This window comes from Enhydra lutris, unplaced genomic scaffold, assembly GCF_002288905.1.
Source record: "Enhydra lutris kenyoni isolate GAN:26980312 unplaced genomic scaffold, ASM228890v2 scaffoldscaffold13, whole genome shotgun sequence".
In the NCBI taxonomy this organism is placed as follows: domain Eukaryota; kingdom Metazoa; phylum Chordata; class Mammalia; order Carnivora; family Mustelidae; genus Enhydra; species Enhydra lutris.
In genome coordinates, this window is record NW_019154097.1 from 7,524,772 (window position 1) to 7,539,481 (window position 14,710).

The 14,710-nt window shown below is 48.8% G+C and overlaps 1 protein-coding gene across 2 annotated transcripts in view; it reads right to left on the bottom strand.

Moving 5' to 3' along the window:
- Window positions 1-14,710, bottom strand: part of LOC111145857 (gamma-aminobutyric acid type B receptor subunit 2) — a 341,149-nt gene that overhangs the window by 163,233 nt on the left and 163,206 nt on the right. For both annotated transcript variants that reach the window (XR_002640501.1, XM_022501134.1), the window contains exon 4: window positions 6,621-6,722. Coding sequence is in view for 1 of the 2 variants with exons in the window: in XM_022501134.1 (XP_022356842.1) it covers window positions 6,621-6,722 (102 nt within the window). In the remaining variant the exon portion in view is untranslated. The remainder of the gene's footprint in view (window positions 1-6,620; window positions 6,723-14,710) is intronic.

A 14,710-nucleotide genomic window follows, 5' to 3' on the forward strand; every position in this document is an offset into this window, starting at 1 on the left:
GCTGGGAAGATGTACTGTGTTTGTTCTGTAGCTTGGCATCCCCCTGGGGTGCCTGCGTGAACTGTAGTTTCTGCAGTCAAGCAGGCTCCTGGAGCAAAGGGGTCAGCCGTCCACCTGAAGACCTATTTTTGTGGTCTTCTTATGAGAGGCAGACTAATGTCGCCCCACCCCCAAATGTCCTCTTTCCTAATCTCCGGGAATATGCTCCGTGACACGGCCCGGGGGAATGAACGCTACAGACGGAATTAAGGTTGCTCATCGGCTGGTTTATAAATTAGGGTTATTTTCCTGGAATCTAAATCCTGAATGGTGGGTTGGGGGGCTGCTCCAGGGAAGACAGACAAAGCAAATAAAATGAACAGAGCATCTGAAGCCTGGCACTCTCCCCCACAGGGCCCAGGGCTTCAGAGTAGGCGCCCTGGAAATAGCCAGGGGCAGCCTCCACCGCCCCACCCCACCCTCCAACCCGGCCCCCGCTTCCCCCGCCCAGCCTAGCAACAGTTCACTTTCAAGCCCCCGTGTTTGGAATGGGCCTGGGAAGAGCTTAAAAGCCTCGGGTCTTCAGCACGCAGAGATGGTTTTATTTCTTGACTTCCTTTGGGCGAACTTTGGTACATATCTGCTAAATCAGCCTGATGAATTTCATGATTTGGTTCCTCTGTGCTCTTGCTTAGTTCCGCCTGGGTGATCTGTCCAAGACCGGGAGTGTTATGGCTCCCAGTGCTATTGTGTTTCTGTCAATTCTCCTTTGTATTTTAACAGGCTTTTCTTTATATATTTCAATGAGAGGTAATTTACAGCAATAATGGTCCATGAGTGTGTTATTCTCATGGTGAATGGTCCCCCTGTCGACAGAGAATGACTCTCCTTCATCACAGCGGGTACCCTGAAGTCCCTTTGGTCTCATATGAACATTGGGGGTTCTTGCTTGGTTGGGTTTGCTAGATCTACCTGTGCCCGACCTCTTACCTATGACCTTTCTGGGTCACTTCCTCTGTTGTCAACAGCTGTAGTCAGTTGGGCAAAAACCTAATTCTCAAAGTCTTTGCCTTTGAATAGGGAGGCTGACCCACTTGAATTTATGGTTAGAATGGCTCTTTTTGGTCTGCAATTGTATGTTAGGCTTTCTGGTTTTCAATATGTGGACTAGATTTTTCCCCGCTTCTACCTTCTCTGCCCAAAGCTTCGGGTTCTGTTTGCATGATAGTATATTTACCATCAAGTTATTCAAAGCCTTTTTTAGCTTGTAGGTTTATTTAGGAAACTCATGAGCAAGGTGGGCTCTGCTGAGTCCCTTTTACTTAAGAACAGAGGCTACCACCCATGTTTTATTCACCCATTTCTTTGGGCTCTGTGACTGGAATTTGGATTTTTCTAATGGAATTTGGATTTTTCCATCTCAGTTATTATTATTAAAGTATCTATGTTTGCACACTATGTATATGGACATTGGCTTTCAAAATGGACTTCTGCAACTGTGTACAGTTTTGAACAATGACTTATTTTTTTTAAAGATTTTATTTATTTTATTTGAGAGACAGAGATCACAAGTAGGCAGAGAGGCAGGCAGAGAGAGAGGAAGGGAAGCATGCTCCCTGCTGAGCAGAGAGCCCGATGTAGGGCTCGATCCCAGGACCCCGGGATCATGACCTGAGCCGAAGGAAGAGGCTTTAACCCACTGAGCCACCCAGGCGCCCCTGTAACAATGATTTAGACCGAACTCTCTGTCCATGGGTCCCTGCAGCCCCTACTCAGCCGTCACCGCCACGACCTGTTCTCAAGCTTGCCATTGTTCTTGGCTGGCTGAGCTGACCTCGGACTTCAAGGATGAACTCCGTGAAGGGCACCTGGCTAGTACACCTTGAGCCGCATGCATGTAAGGATGCTTTCCAGCTGCTCCATTGTCTCTGGGACTGAGTGCTGCGGACGAGTGGAGGTAGCCTGATTTTTGCACCTTTGTGGGAAATTTGCTTTTTTCTGGCCTAGAAACTTAGAGATTTTTCCCTTTATGTTTGTACTTCAAAGCTTTTGCCAAAATGCATCTTGGTATGACTCTCCTTTCACCAATTCTGCTAGAATGTGGAGAGGCCAGCTAGACCATGCACTCACAGGATGCCCATTTCCTTTACGAAACTGTTGACGCTGTAGTTCAAACACGGTTGAATGTTAGCCATTCTGTCAGTCCAAACCAGCAGCACTCTCTTGAGCCCACTTAAGTGTGTCTCCTTTTTTTAAAAATAAACTTCTTATTTGAGATTGGTTTTAGATTTACAGAAAAATGACAGAGATAGAAAGTTCCCCTATGTTCCTCACCCAGCTTTCCCTATTATTAATATTTTAGGTTATTGTGGTACATTTGATACAATTAATGAATCAATATTGATTATTATTAGCTAAAGGCCATACTTCATTCAGATTTCCTTTTTTTTTTTTTTTTTTTTTTTTCTCTAATGTCCTTGCTCTATTCCTGGATCACAACCAGAGTACCATATTATATTTCATCGTCATATCTCCGTAGGCTCCTTTTGGCTCAGATGTTCCTTATTTTTGAAGACCTAGAAAGTTTTGAGGAGTATCTGGAAAATGGCCTTCAACTAGAATTTGCCTGACATTTTCCTTGTGCTTAGGCCTGGGGCGTGGGTTTTGGGAAGGAAGACCACAGAAGGAAACTGGCCTTCGCCTCTTCTCATATCAAGGGTGCATCCTATCAATGTGACTTATAACTGTTGACCTTGACCTTGGTCTCCTGGCTGAGGTTGTGTGTGCCTGATTTCTCCAGCATCAAGCTATTTTTCTCCCCCCTTTCCGTAGTATAATCTTTGGAAGGAAGTCACTTAAGAAGTGGTTCCTTCTGGGAGCGCCTGTGTGGCTCACTGGGTTAAGCCTCTGCCTTCGGCTCAGGTCATGATCTCGGGGTCCTGGGATTGAGCCCCACATTGGGCTCTCTGCTCAGTGGGGAGCCTGCTTCCCGCCCCTCTCTGCCTGCCTCTCTGCCTGCTTGTGATCTCTCTCTGTCAAACAAATAAATAAAATCTGTAAAAACAAGACAAAAACAAAAAAAGAAGTGGTTCCCTCTGCTCCACCTCTGTGAGCTTGAGATATCTATACAAATTATTTGGAATTCTTCTGTATAGGAGATTTGTCTGTTCTTTGCCATGTATTTATCCGTAACAGCATAGACACATGGATATTTAAGATTTTTTAAAAAAATTTATTAAAAAGTCCGAAAATCGGCCATCTCTCCAAGGAGTCCTGGATCCTTTTTGTGGAGAACGGTATTAGAAACCAAGATCTGGATGAGAGGTGTAGGTGTTGCTACTGTGGTGCCTACTGTGTTTTGATTTTGGTTCCGTTTCATCTGTTCTCATTTTCCCTCCGGAGCTCCCTTCTCCAGTGTCCCTAACTGTTACCTCCTCCCTCATCAGACTCACCGCTTTCACCATCTCCTCTGAATTCTGGGAAATATCTCAAGTTTGTCCTTCACGCTATTGATTTTTATTTTTCTTGGCATTAACTTTGCTCTCTAATACCTCCAAAGCAGATTTTAATTTGGCACCTCGGTTTTTAATTTTCTTCTATGTCCTCCGTACCTCCTTCTCTGTCCTATCCCACAGTAAATCAGAGATTTGTTTTTTTCCTCTGAGCTTTCCAGAAGTTACTTTATTTTATTCCTGAGTATTCAGTCCTTGTGTTCTCCATTGGCTTTGTCTGTCCAGACTTGGTATTTCCTTCACACACACTCACATTAATTTGATTCCGGGTGACAGGGAATGACCCAGTGAGCACAGCAGACCGAAGCTGCTGCCTCCTGGAGCTTATGTTCCAGTGGGAGGAGACGGATGACGAAACAACCAGACAAAACGGATAGTAGGTCAGATGCTGTGAAGGGCTGAATGGTGTCCTCCAGAGATAGCTTGAATCTCCAGGACCTTAGAATGTGACCTTATTTGAAAACAAGGTCGCTACAGATGTAATTAGTGAAGATGAGCTCATACTGGAGTAGGGTAGCCTTGTAATCCAACACGGCCAGTGTCCTAACAAGAAGACAATGTGAGGAGAAAGGGGAGAATCGTCCTACAAAGTAGGAACAGGAGTTACGCAAATTGTTGGCAATGGCAGAAGCAAAGAGAAGGGCATGGGAGAACCCCAGAGACCTCCAGAGACCATGGACTTGCCGACACCTTGACCTTGGACTTCCAGCCTCCAGAACGTGAAAGAATACATATCTGTTGCCTTTAGTCACATAGTGTGTGGTACACTATGTTACAGCAGCCCTCGGAAACGAATACAGACATCCATCAGTGAAATGGACAAAATCAGCAGAAAGTGGACAAGGATTTAACTTTCTTTCTTTCTTTCTTTTTAAAAAATATTTTATTTATTTATTTGACAGAGAGAGAGAGAGAGAGAGCGTACACGGAGGGGGAGCAGCAGAAGAAGAGGGAGAAGCTGGCTCCCCACTGAGCAGGGAACCCTATGTGGGGTTCAATCCCAGGACCCTGAGATCATGACCTGAGCTGAAGTTAGATGCTTAATGAGCCACTCGGGCACCCCAACTATTTAACTTTTACATGAAGCACTCAGGGAAGGCCTCTGGAAAAAAGCAAACAACTGAGCAAGGAGGAAAAGAAGGCTGGAGAAGGAGCTGTGCAGGCCTCTGGGGGAAAATTGCTTCCCCACAAGGACTCCTTTGCCAACACACTGGGCTCTGCTCCCTCCAGCTTATGTGATGTTGGAATCCTTTCTGGGCACCTGCAGCTGTGCGGGGCGGTGGAGGGACCTGAGCTGCCCTGTCACCCAGATCCAGGCTTGAATCCAGCCCACCGTGTCCCAACTGAGTGACTCAGGGCGATGCTTAACCTCTTTGAGTCTCACATTCCCCATCTGTGACACAGGGATGCAAAATCACAGGCAGTCTGAGGGCTCTGGGGAGAACTGAATGAGCCAGCAAAGGTCAAGGCTCTGCATCAGGGTCTGGCTCTGGGTCAGGGTACCGGCCACTTTGGCTGCTATCTCCATCATCAGTCAGGTCACTCCTACCTCTTGTTGGAGCTAGTTGGTTGAAGAGTAGAGCACCCAGGTCCCACTCTAATTTCCTGCAGACTTTCAGCCAGTGCTTCTGCTTCACACACAAAGGCTCTTTAAGCCTGAAAGCTCACAGAACTCCGTGGGGCCTCTGAGGCACAGGAAGAAGATATTTCAAGTGCCCACCCTGGGGAGACGCTGCCCTGTGTGGCAGGAGGATGTTGGCACAGCATCGAGCTCCTCTCTCCACCACCACCCCCTGCCCCTGCCCAGCTGATCCCTGCAGAGCAGGCCCTCCACGGCTCCAGGTCCTCCAGACCCCATGGCCCGACTGGACGCTCAGGACACACAGCCTGTGGGGAAACACTGTGGGCACATCCGGCCCCAGCTACCTGGCCAGCTACCTCCCCAGCTATGGCTTCCTTCTCTGCACAGGCTCTTGGGACTAAAATGTCACGTACAAGCATGGTGTCTGCTCCTGAGACCAAGGGACAAACCGCTGGTGCTCTGCTTCCCTTGTTCCTGGCGCTGCGCCTCAGTCTTCCTGTCTTTGAGCTGAGGGCTATGGAAGACAAGGATTCTAAATGGCCACCTGCTCTGACTGGTGTAACCTGGAACCTGCCCAAGATGGAAGGGGGCATATCAGCATTTGGCATACCCAACAACCCTAAATGTGGGCATGAGGGAATGGAAGAGACAGAGACGGAAAGGGGACCGCTCTAACTATGTTTGCACCTGCTTATAAACCCCTAGCACCTCCCCCTGCCCCCTGGATAAAAGACCAAACTCCTTAGCTTGGCATTCAAGGCTTGTGGAAGCTGGCTCCAAATTCTTTTTTCAGCCGCGACACTCCTCCCTGGAATTCCTGCTGGTCCCTGGTACGTGGTGAGCACGGGTACTCTGCCTTCTTATCTTCAGCCCTCCTTCCTGCAGGCCCAGGTCCCTGGCCAGGTGCAGATGCTCCCCTGGAGCTCTGTGTGAACCCTCTCCCCAGGTGGGATGAGTCACTTCCTCCCTTTGTTCCCAGGCTCCTCTGTTCCTGATCCCCAGAGAGGTAACCAGCTTCCTCACCAGCTGTGAGCAACCTGATGGCCTCTGTGAGCCCAGGAGGGATCTGGCACAAACCGGGAGGCTGACAGAGTCTGTGGGACGAGCAGAGAAATGGCGGACCGAGACCACTCGCAGTGGGGCAAACTCCTAGATGGCCCTTTCCGTTCCTGGAGTGTCACGAGAGCGGTCAGGAGCCCAGGCTTCCAGTCCCAACAACTCTACTTCCTTGTAGTTTGGGCAAGACAGTCCCTCTCTCTCAGCCCCTTCACAACAAAGGAGGTAATGACTCACGCCCTGCTTGCCTCTTAGGTCCTGCTCAGAGGAGGCTCCATGGGGCCCTGCTCTTAGCACCCAGGCCTTGGGCCACGGCTGGCCAAGCCAGGGCGAAGCCAAGGGAAGCCGGTGCCTGGGAGCCTCTCCCCACGTGCAAAATGCCAGGACGAGATGAAACAGCAGGAACTCGAGGCTATTTCAGAGTCAGGGATGTGGGGAAGCCCAGGGCACAGCGTCCGTCTATCCTCCAGGCTGTGGCCAGCCGCACCTACCTTAAGCTTTTTGACACTGGTGCAGGGGTCATTGGAGAAGCTCTCGGTGTCCGAAATCTCGATGTCCTCACCATACAGGACCCCAGTCAGGTCGTTCCTCACCTGTTACAAAGAGAAAGCAGTGGGTGGGTGTGCTGGCGGCCACAGGAAGGACGGAAAGGGTTGTTCAGAGGGGTCGGCCTGGGGAAGCAGCTCAACCGGGCTGGTTTTCTCCACCAACAATGCAAAAGGAGCGATTTTCCCCCTTTATTATAAACTAGACGGCCCTGGGAGACCTGGGAGATGTGCCCATCCCACCGGGCAGACAACACATGGGCGTAAGGACAGCGGACTGGGACCGCGCAGGGGTTTCCCAGGAGAGTCAAGACAGGCAACCGAATCTCTGGCCTTTCATGCCTTATCACGCGGTTTCCAAGTCAGACTGTTCACATATACCTCTATTTACATTTTGCATTACTTGTTTGCAATATTTCACTTCCAGGGTGATGACAGAGTAAGACACTCAGATAGACGGTGCAGAACAGAGGAAGGAGTGAGGGGTCTGGAACCAGCCCGGGCTGTTACACGTAACTTCCTTGTCCACCGACACAGAGACGGCTAACGTCTGTGTGTTTAGAGGTCAGAGGTCTTCAGACTCCGGGGTTCGCCAGGTCCAGCCAGTGTGTGAAGCAGTCTGTGTGGAAGGATGTCAGAGAGTGGTGGCGACAGTGGCAGAAGGGTGACCCCACATCCCATCTAAGGTGGCCGCTGTGCCATTCATGCCATGCCAGAATGCCAGTCTGGGGTCAGGAGACCTTCTGATTTGGGGGCAAGAACTCCAAAGTCTAGGTTTTTAAAAATACAAGATCTTTTCATATCTTAAAATGTTGATATGATTTTGAATTATTTACACACACACACACACACACACACAGCAGAGTAAGGACCAAACCAAAGAAATATGAAGTTTGTATCCAACCTGTGGCCATGGCTGAGCACCTGCTGACAGAAAGCAATGGAAACTGGACGGTGTGTTTCAGTAAACACAACTTAGGTGGGGGGGATTGGGGCCCCAGGTTCTAGGTTCTGCTCTGTCACTGACTTGCTTGTGACCTTGGCCTCACTGTGTGACTCTCCTTATCTCAGGGTTTCGGTTTCTTCTTCCTTAGAAGATGATCCTTACAAGCCCTTCTTGTTCACACGCATTAGGATGGCTATTATCAAAAAACAGGAGACAGCAAGCATTGATGGAGACGTAGAGGAATGGAACCCTCAGGGCACAAAATGGTGCAGCCCCTGTGGAGAACAGTAATGGCAGCCCCCACAACGTGAAACGTAGAACACTCTGTGAGCCAGCATCCTGCTTCTGTGTATATTCACAAAAGAACTGAAAACAGGGTCTTCAAGACTTATTTGTATGTTCACATTCATAGCAGCATTATTCACAAAAGCCAAAAGACGGAAGTGACCCAAAAGTCTATCAGTGGATGAAAGGATAAACCCGTGTGGTGTCTACATGCCATAGAAAGTTATTCAGCCTTACCACGGAATGAGGGTCTGACCCATGCTACCACGTGGACCAGATGAAAACATTATGTTAAGTGAAAGGAGCCAGACACAAAGGGACAAATACTGTAGGATCCCACTTATAGGAGGTACCTAGAGGAGTTGAATTCATACAGACAGAAAGTAGACCGGTGGCTGCGTGGGGTTGGGGAGGAGGGATGGGGAGTTAGTGTTTGAGATTTATGGTGACTGTCTGGGAGGATGACAAAGGTCTGGGGACAATGGCGGTGCTGCTTGCACAACAGGATGAATGTACTTAATGTCCCGGAACTGGACACTTAAAAATGGTTAAAATGGATGGGGGTGTCTGGGTGGTGCTGTCAGTTAAGCGTCTGACTCTTGGTTTTGGCTTAAGTCACGAACTCAGGGTCATGGGACTGAGCCCTGAGTAGGGCGCGCTTAGTGTAGAGTCTGCTTGGGATTTTTTCTCCCTCTCCCTCTGCCTCTACCCCCTCTCTCTAAAAATAAATAAATCAATCTTTAAAAAATGGTAAAAATGGTGGCCTGGGTGGCTCCGTCAGTTAAGCGTCTGCCTCCGGCTTAGGTCATGATCCCGGGGTCCTGGGATCGAGCCCCGCGTCAGGCTCCCTGCTCAGCGGGCAGCCTGCTTCTTCCTCTCCCACTACCCCATGCTTGTGTTCTCTCTCTCGCTGTGTCTCTTTCTGTCAAATAAATAAATAAAATCTTTAAAAAAAAAAGGTCAAAATGGAAATTTCATGTTACGTATATATTATCACAGCAAAAAAAAAAAAAATGCACTTCTTCTTTCAACAATTGGTAGAGTCTTCTAATGTATATATCAAAGTGGAATAATTTGGCCCTAAACATTACAGGACAGTCCCTGGGAAGCCACCATGGTGGAAGGGGAACTAAGGGGCTTCAGTGGGAACTGCTGTGTTTTATTTCTTTAAGACAGATATGATATAAATAGGACAAAATGTGAACATCTGTTAATTCTGGGTAACGAGTCCATGGGTGTTTGCTATTCTGTGTTTCCTGAACGCTTGAAATACTCTGTGATAAATGTTTTGCACCAAGAACGAAGCTGCCACAGTCAGGGTGAACCTTGCCCATCCTTAGTTTTTACCTCTATTTTGACAGAAGACTGGGAACTAGTTATTGGACCAAAAAAGGTGACTTTGGCATTACACTCCGTTTCTACTGCCACAAATCCTTCCTGGATGCAGGTGGAGCCTCACTGTTCGTTTCGCATGTCGAGGGGTAACAATAATGGGGCAACAACAATCATCAGACGCAGAAAATGTGCCAAGTTACGCCTGCAAGAGCCAGTGCAGCTGACGCACGCTCTACCCAACACGCACAGTGGCCCTCGGCTTGCTCGCTGCACGCACTCACGGGAACTGTTAAAGCTCTCTTGGGCCTCAGTCTTTGCACCTCTGAAGTGGGCACAATACAGTGTATAATTTACAGGGTTGTTTCGGTGCCCAGTAAAAACACTGAGGATGTGCAATGGCTTTGTAAACTCTCAAGTTCTTTATGTGGTTTAAAAGCTGGAACGATCATGTCCAGGGTTAAGGCAAGCCACCCAGGCTGTCAGTGGCTTGGAGTATCTCTCTGTGAATAAGAATGAAGATGAACGCTGTATATGATTAGGGCAAATAAACTATCCTTTTAGGCAGTCAGAACTCAAAACAAAAAAACTAAAACACCCTAGAGGTCATCTCATTCTGCCCCTAATTTCACAAATGAGGAAACTCAAGTGTCCCTCCCAGTTCTGTGCTCTCCCCATGCTCCCAGCCTGGCTCTTCTGGATCCTGCCAGCTGTGGACAGTTCTGGAAGCCTGATGAGCCAGAACAGGTCAGAACAGATGGCGGTACGATCAGCCACCATAATTTTAGCACCAAGAAGTCTGAGCTCAGCTCAAGTATTTATTCTGATGGACCTCTTTAGAGGAAGCCAGTGGAGGAATTCAGTAATAAATGGTATTTTTAAGAAACCAAAGTATGGAAAAGAAACAATGGAATTGATGTAACTCCTGAGGAAAGGGACCCATAATGTCACGTGTGGGATCGGAGACCGTTCAGTCCACTGCCTGAAGATGTACGACAAGAATTTGTAAATGCCTATTTTTCCTTCTGGAATTGCAGGTTCTCTTATTTAATGGGACCCTTGTCTTGCTATAAACTGCGTTTCTGCACTGTGCATTTGTGCACAGTGAATCCTAGGTTTTCATCACCTCTGTTATAAAAGCAGAAACACGTTCTTCTGGGAAAAGAATAACTTAATTTCCAAGAAAATAAAACACACACACACACACACACACACACACACACACACACACACTACAGTACAGCTAGGGTCCCGCTGGGGGACCTAATCTGCATGGATGGGACAGAGGGGAAGGTCACCCCATTACCTGGAAGGAAGAGCCAGGACTGCCAGAGGAGTGAGCAGGGTCATGGGTGGGGTCCCCAGTGTGCTAGAAGAAGAGTCAGGATGGGTTGAGTCCTTCAAGGCTGGGGCCCTGGGGACAGCTCACAGGGCTGAGGTCACCTGAGGGGAGAGCTCTCCCTGCTTCCGGACCAGTGGCTCTGAGCCCAGGTTGCAGGAGGACCTCCCAGGAGCCCAATTCACTTAATGCCACAGAGAAGAACCAGGGGGTCAGAGCGCCAGAAATACATAATCTGGGATAGGCTTGAAAGCAACAGCAGCTGATTCCACCTCCTCCCCTCGCCCTCTGCCCAAGAACTGGTATGGACGAGATATGAAGTTGTGCCAGAAAGCATGTCCCTAAAGCAATGGTTCTCAGATGTGGCTGCTGGACAGTAACATCGTTATCGCCTGGGACCTTGTTAGAAATGCAAATTCTCAGGGATCCTAAAGGAAGCAGGATAGTTTTCCAAGAACCACTGACCACAGTGTGAACAAATGTTTCCAAGGGCTTGGATATTTTCCCCCTTGATTAGAAAACCATAATGTGTTAACTGAGTGAGGCCACTGCCAAAAGGGTGAGCAGGACTGGGAGCCACACTTAAAAGGCATCACATCTAGAATGAAAGAGGGGGGGCAGGCACCCTCTGGTCTGTCCTCTGTCCATGTCGGCTCACACCTGGAATGCTGGGCTTAGTTCTGGTTGCCTTTAGGAGGGAGAATGACAAAGAGAATGAGGCTCAGAGGAGAGAGGTGTGGCTAGGACAGGGATGAAGGACCCTTTAGGGATGCCAGGGACACAGGGAGCTGGGGAGTATAAAGGTTATAAGGGAGGACAACAACCTCTCCTAAGGGGTTCTAGGCAGCCTTCGGAATCCAAGATCCAAATCCAAGAATTTTAACATTTAAGCTCAGATTTTAATCTCCAGGGAAGTACAACATCTTCGAAGAAGTTAAGAGCTAGGCAGAGTCAGCAGCTCAGGGAGGAAGGCCAGGGTCACAGGGACAGTCCTGCTCAGCACAAGCAGGCAGAAAACCCCGTCAGGTCAGATCAGCCATCTGAACAGCGGGCCCAGTAGGTGAGCACACAGTCTCCCTCCCAGCTGGGTCACGGGCCTGAGGGGGAAGGGGTAATGGGGACTTGTCACTCCAATGAAGCCATCACACTGACCTCACTCGTCCAAAAGACTGAGGCGTCGGGGACACAGCCAGAAGGGGGAGAAGCAGATAGGTTGGAGGAGGGAAAGGAAACCAGAGGAACAGGTATGTCAGCTGGCCAGAGGTCTTCCTAGACCTCAGGCTCTTAGCGGGGCTCCTGCTTCATTCCTGGGGCTGGAATTCCTTCTGATGCCCCGTCACTGCCAAGGGGTTTGAGTCTCTTTCTGGACAGTTACCTAGTGCTCTGGTTATTCTAGATTGCAGACCTGTTTGTTCTTGCCAGTCTCTCATTGATTTTCTCATTCTCCCACTCATTTTTTCACTCATTTTTTCATTCATTCATTCATGATATTGACATCTCTTCTATTCCGCATACCATGTGGGTCTCTATCAGTGAAGGTGAGGACCATTAATCAGATGACCCCCCTGGTACCTACCAAGAAAAGGGAGGACTCTCAAGTTCAGGAGTATGCTCTGGGAGACACTGTGATGGAGGAGCTGGACCCAGGCCAGGAGGTAAGGCGGGAGAAGGACTCCAGGCCGAGGAGCCATGCAAGCAAAGGTCCCACAGTGGGAGAGAGCAGTAGGGAAGCTAGAAGAGCCAGACTAGGCTAAAGCAGAGCATGGGCCAGGGATGGGGAAGGGAAGGTTGTGGGCACAAAACGAAGAGTAGGCCACAAGGGCCTCAATGCTTACACCAAGAATGGTCTTGAGCCTAGGCACAGTGGGAAGCCAGTACAAGGTTTCGGGTTGGGGTGACATAACTAGAACCGTGTCTTAGGCTGCTGTGGGGCCAGTGAAGGGCAGAGATAGGAAGGGTACAGGAAGGCCCGGGAAGTGGCCCCAGCAACCCTCCAGGTGAGAGATTCTGGAAGCCCTGCTGGAGATACAAGAAGTGACCCACTTAGGGGTAGCTTTGGGACAACTAACAATCTGCGCTTGTCCTCCACGGCTGTGTAACAAAATTTCCCCAAACTCTGTGGCTTCAAACAAGATATATTTATCATCTCACATAGTTTCCACGGGTCAGGAATGTGGGAGCAACTTAGCTGGGTGGTCCTGGCTCAGAGGCTTTCATGAGGTTGTGGTCAAGGTATCGGCTGGGGCTGTAGTCACCTGGAACTTTCTAGATTGCCTATCAGAACCGCCTGGGGAGTTGTATAAAATACTGATGCCCTGGCCACGTCCTAGACCAATTTGAATTCCTGGGCATCAGCCTTTTTAGAGCTCCCCAGGTGGCTCTCACGTGCAGCTAAAGATGGGAACCACACGTTTTAGGAGTAAAAGCAACAGGCCTGCCAGACTCACAGTGGGGTTGTCAGCCTGCCTGAACCCCCCCATAGCACTGTCCCCACTTTCCCCAGGTCTGGGGCGCCAATCTTCCTTTATGAAAGCTTTCTTCACCCCTCCCCTGCCCTCTCCTGCCCCATCTCATGGTTATGTCTTCTCTTTCGTCCCCAGATCCTGCCATTCCTGGCCCCAGTGTGAGGAGCAGGTCTTGACCATGTCAGAAGAAGCAAGAACGGAAAGAATGAAAGGGGTAAGAAGGTGTAAGAGACAGTAAGAAAGGCAGAAGAGGAAAGCAGAGCGTTGGGACAGCTCTAAGTGATCACTGTCCGACCGCGCGTTCTGGGCAACGAAGGCTCTCACGGAGGACGTGAAGGGCAAGGGGGAGGCCACAGGGAGACCCTGGGACACTTGGCTCCTGTGGCCAGGAGTTCCCCAGCCACGAGGCTGCTGCACCAGCTGAGGAACCATCTAGAAAGGCAGAGATGCTGGTAAAGGTGGGGAGAACCAGATCTGTGCCACATGCACTTTACAACTCTTCGAAAATTCTAATTAGGTTACGAAATGAACTTGAGAGGAAAGCGAATTCCCAGCTCCCCTATGGAAGTGGAGGTAACCTACTTTGTCATTCAAATGCACTCGCTATATATAGCCCTGGATGGTGCCAAAATGTCACTCCTCTTACCTGACTAAAGCATATAATTATAGATTTACTTCTATTCATTCATGAAATGTGTCTTCACTTGATTAAACAGTTCATTCAAGTAAAATCCATTAAACTATGGAACATGCTAAAATGTGGCTCATTAGAGGCAGAGGGCACTGCTGTAGTTAAGATGCTAATTAGGATAAACAGGCATTTGAAACACTCAAATCTTTGAATAATTCAGGTCACTTTTACTGGGGCTGGAGCTCCCCAGGAACCACCATTAATTTAAGCTAATTAAAAAATAAGCCTGCAGAAGAGAAGACTAAGGCAGGAAGTGATGGCCAGGTTCAAACTCTGAAGGGCTGTCACATGGAGGAGAGGGCACCTGGTCCTGGGCACCCCCGTGGCAGAGAAGGGACCAACAGGTAAATGGTTCAGGAAAGCAAACTTCAGCCCAAAGCCAAAAGTACTTTTTTTTTTTTTTTTTTAAGATTTGTTTATTTGACAGAGATCACAAGTAGGCAGAGAGGCAGGCAGAGAGAGAGGAGGAAGCAGGCTCCCTGCTGAGCAGAGAGCCCGATGCAGGACTCGATCCCAGGACCCTGGGATCACGACCTGAGCTGAAGGCAGAGGCCTTAACCCGCTGAGCCACCCAGGCGCCCCCAAAAGTACTTTTTAATGATGGACAAGGCTGCTTTGGTAGGTAGTGAGCTCCCTGTCATCAGAGGTGTGTAAGGGGAAGCTGGGTGGGATGCAAGAGAAGGGAGTTTTCTCTCATCACCAATGCGTGTGGTTCCAAGGAAATAAGTGTTTCAAAATTCCGTCTGCCCCTGCTCTGCCTTTTTGAAGTACCCCTCTGCATCTTTGAAGTCTTTCAGACATTTGGGGCATGCGCTTAAATTCCCCTGTTCCATGTGGCTGTATTTCCACTTTTCTAAACCTAATGAACATTCATTGAAGAAAGCATTCTTTTTTTTTTTTTAAATATCTTATTTATTTATTTGACAGAGAAATCACAAGTAGGCAGAGAGGCAGGCAGAGAGAGAGGAGGAAGCAGGC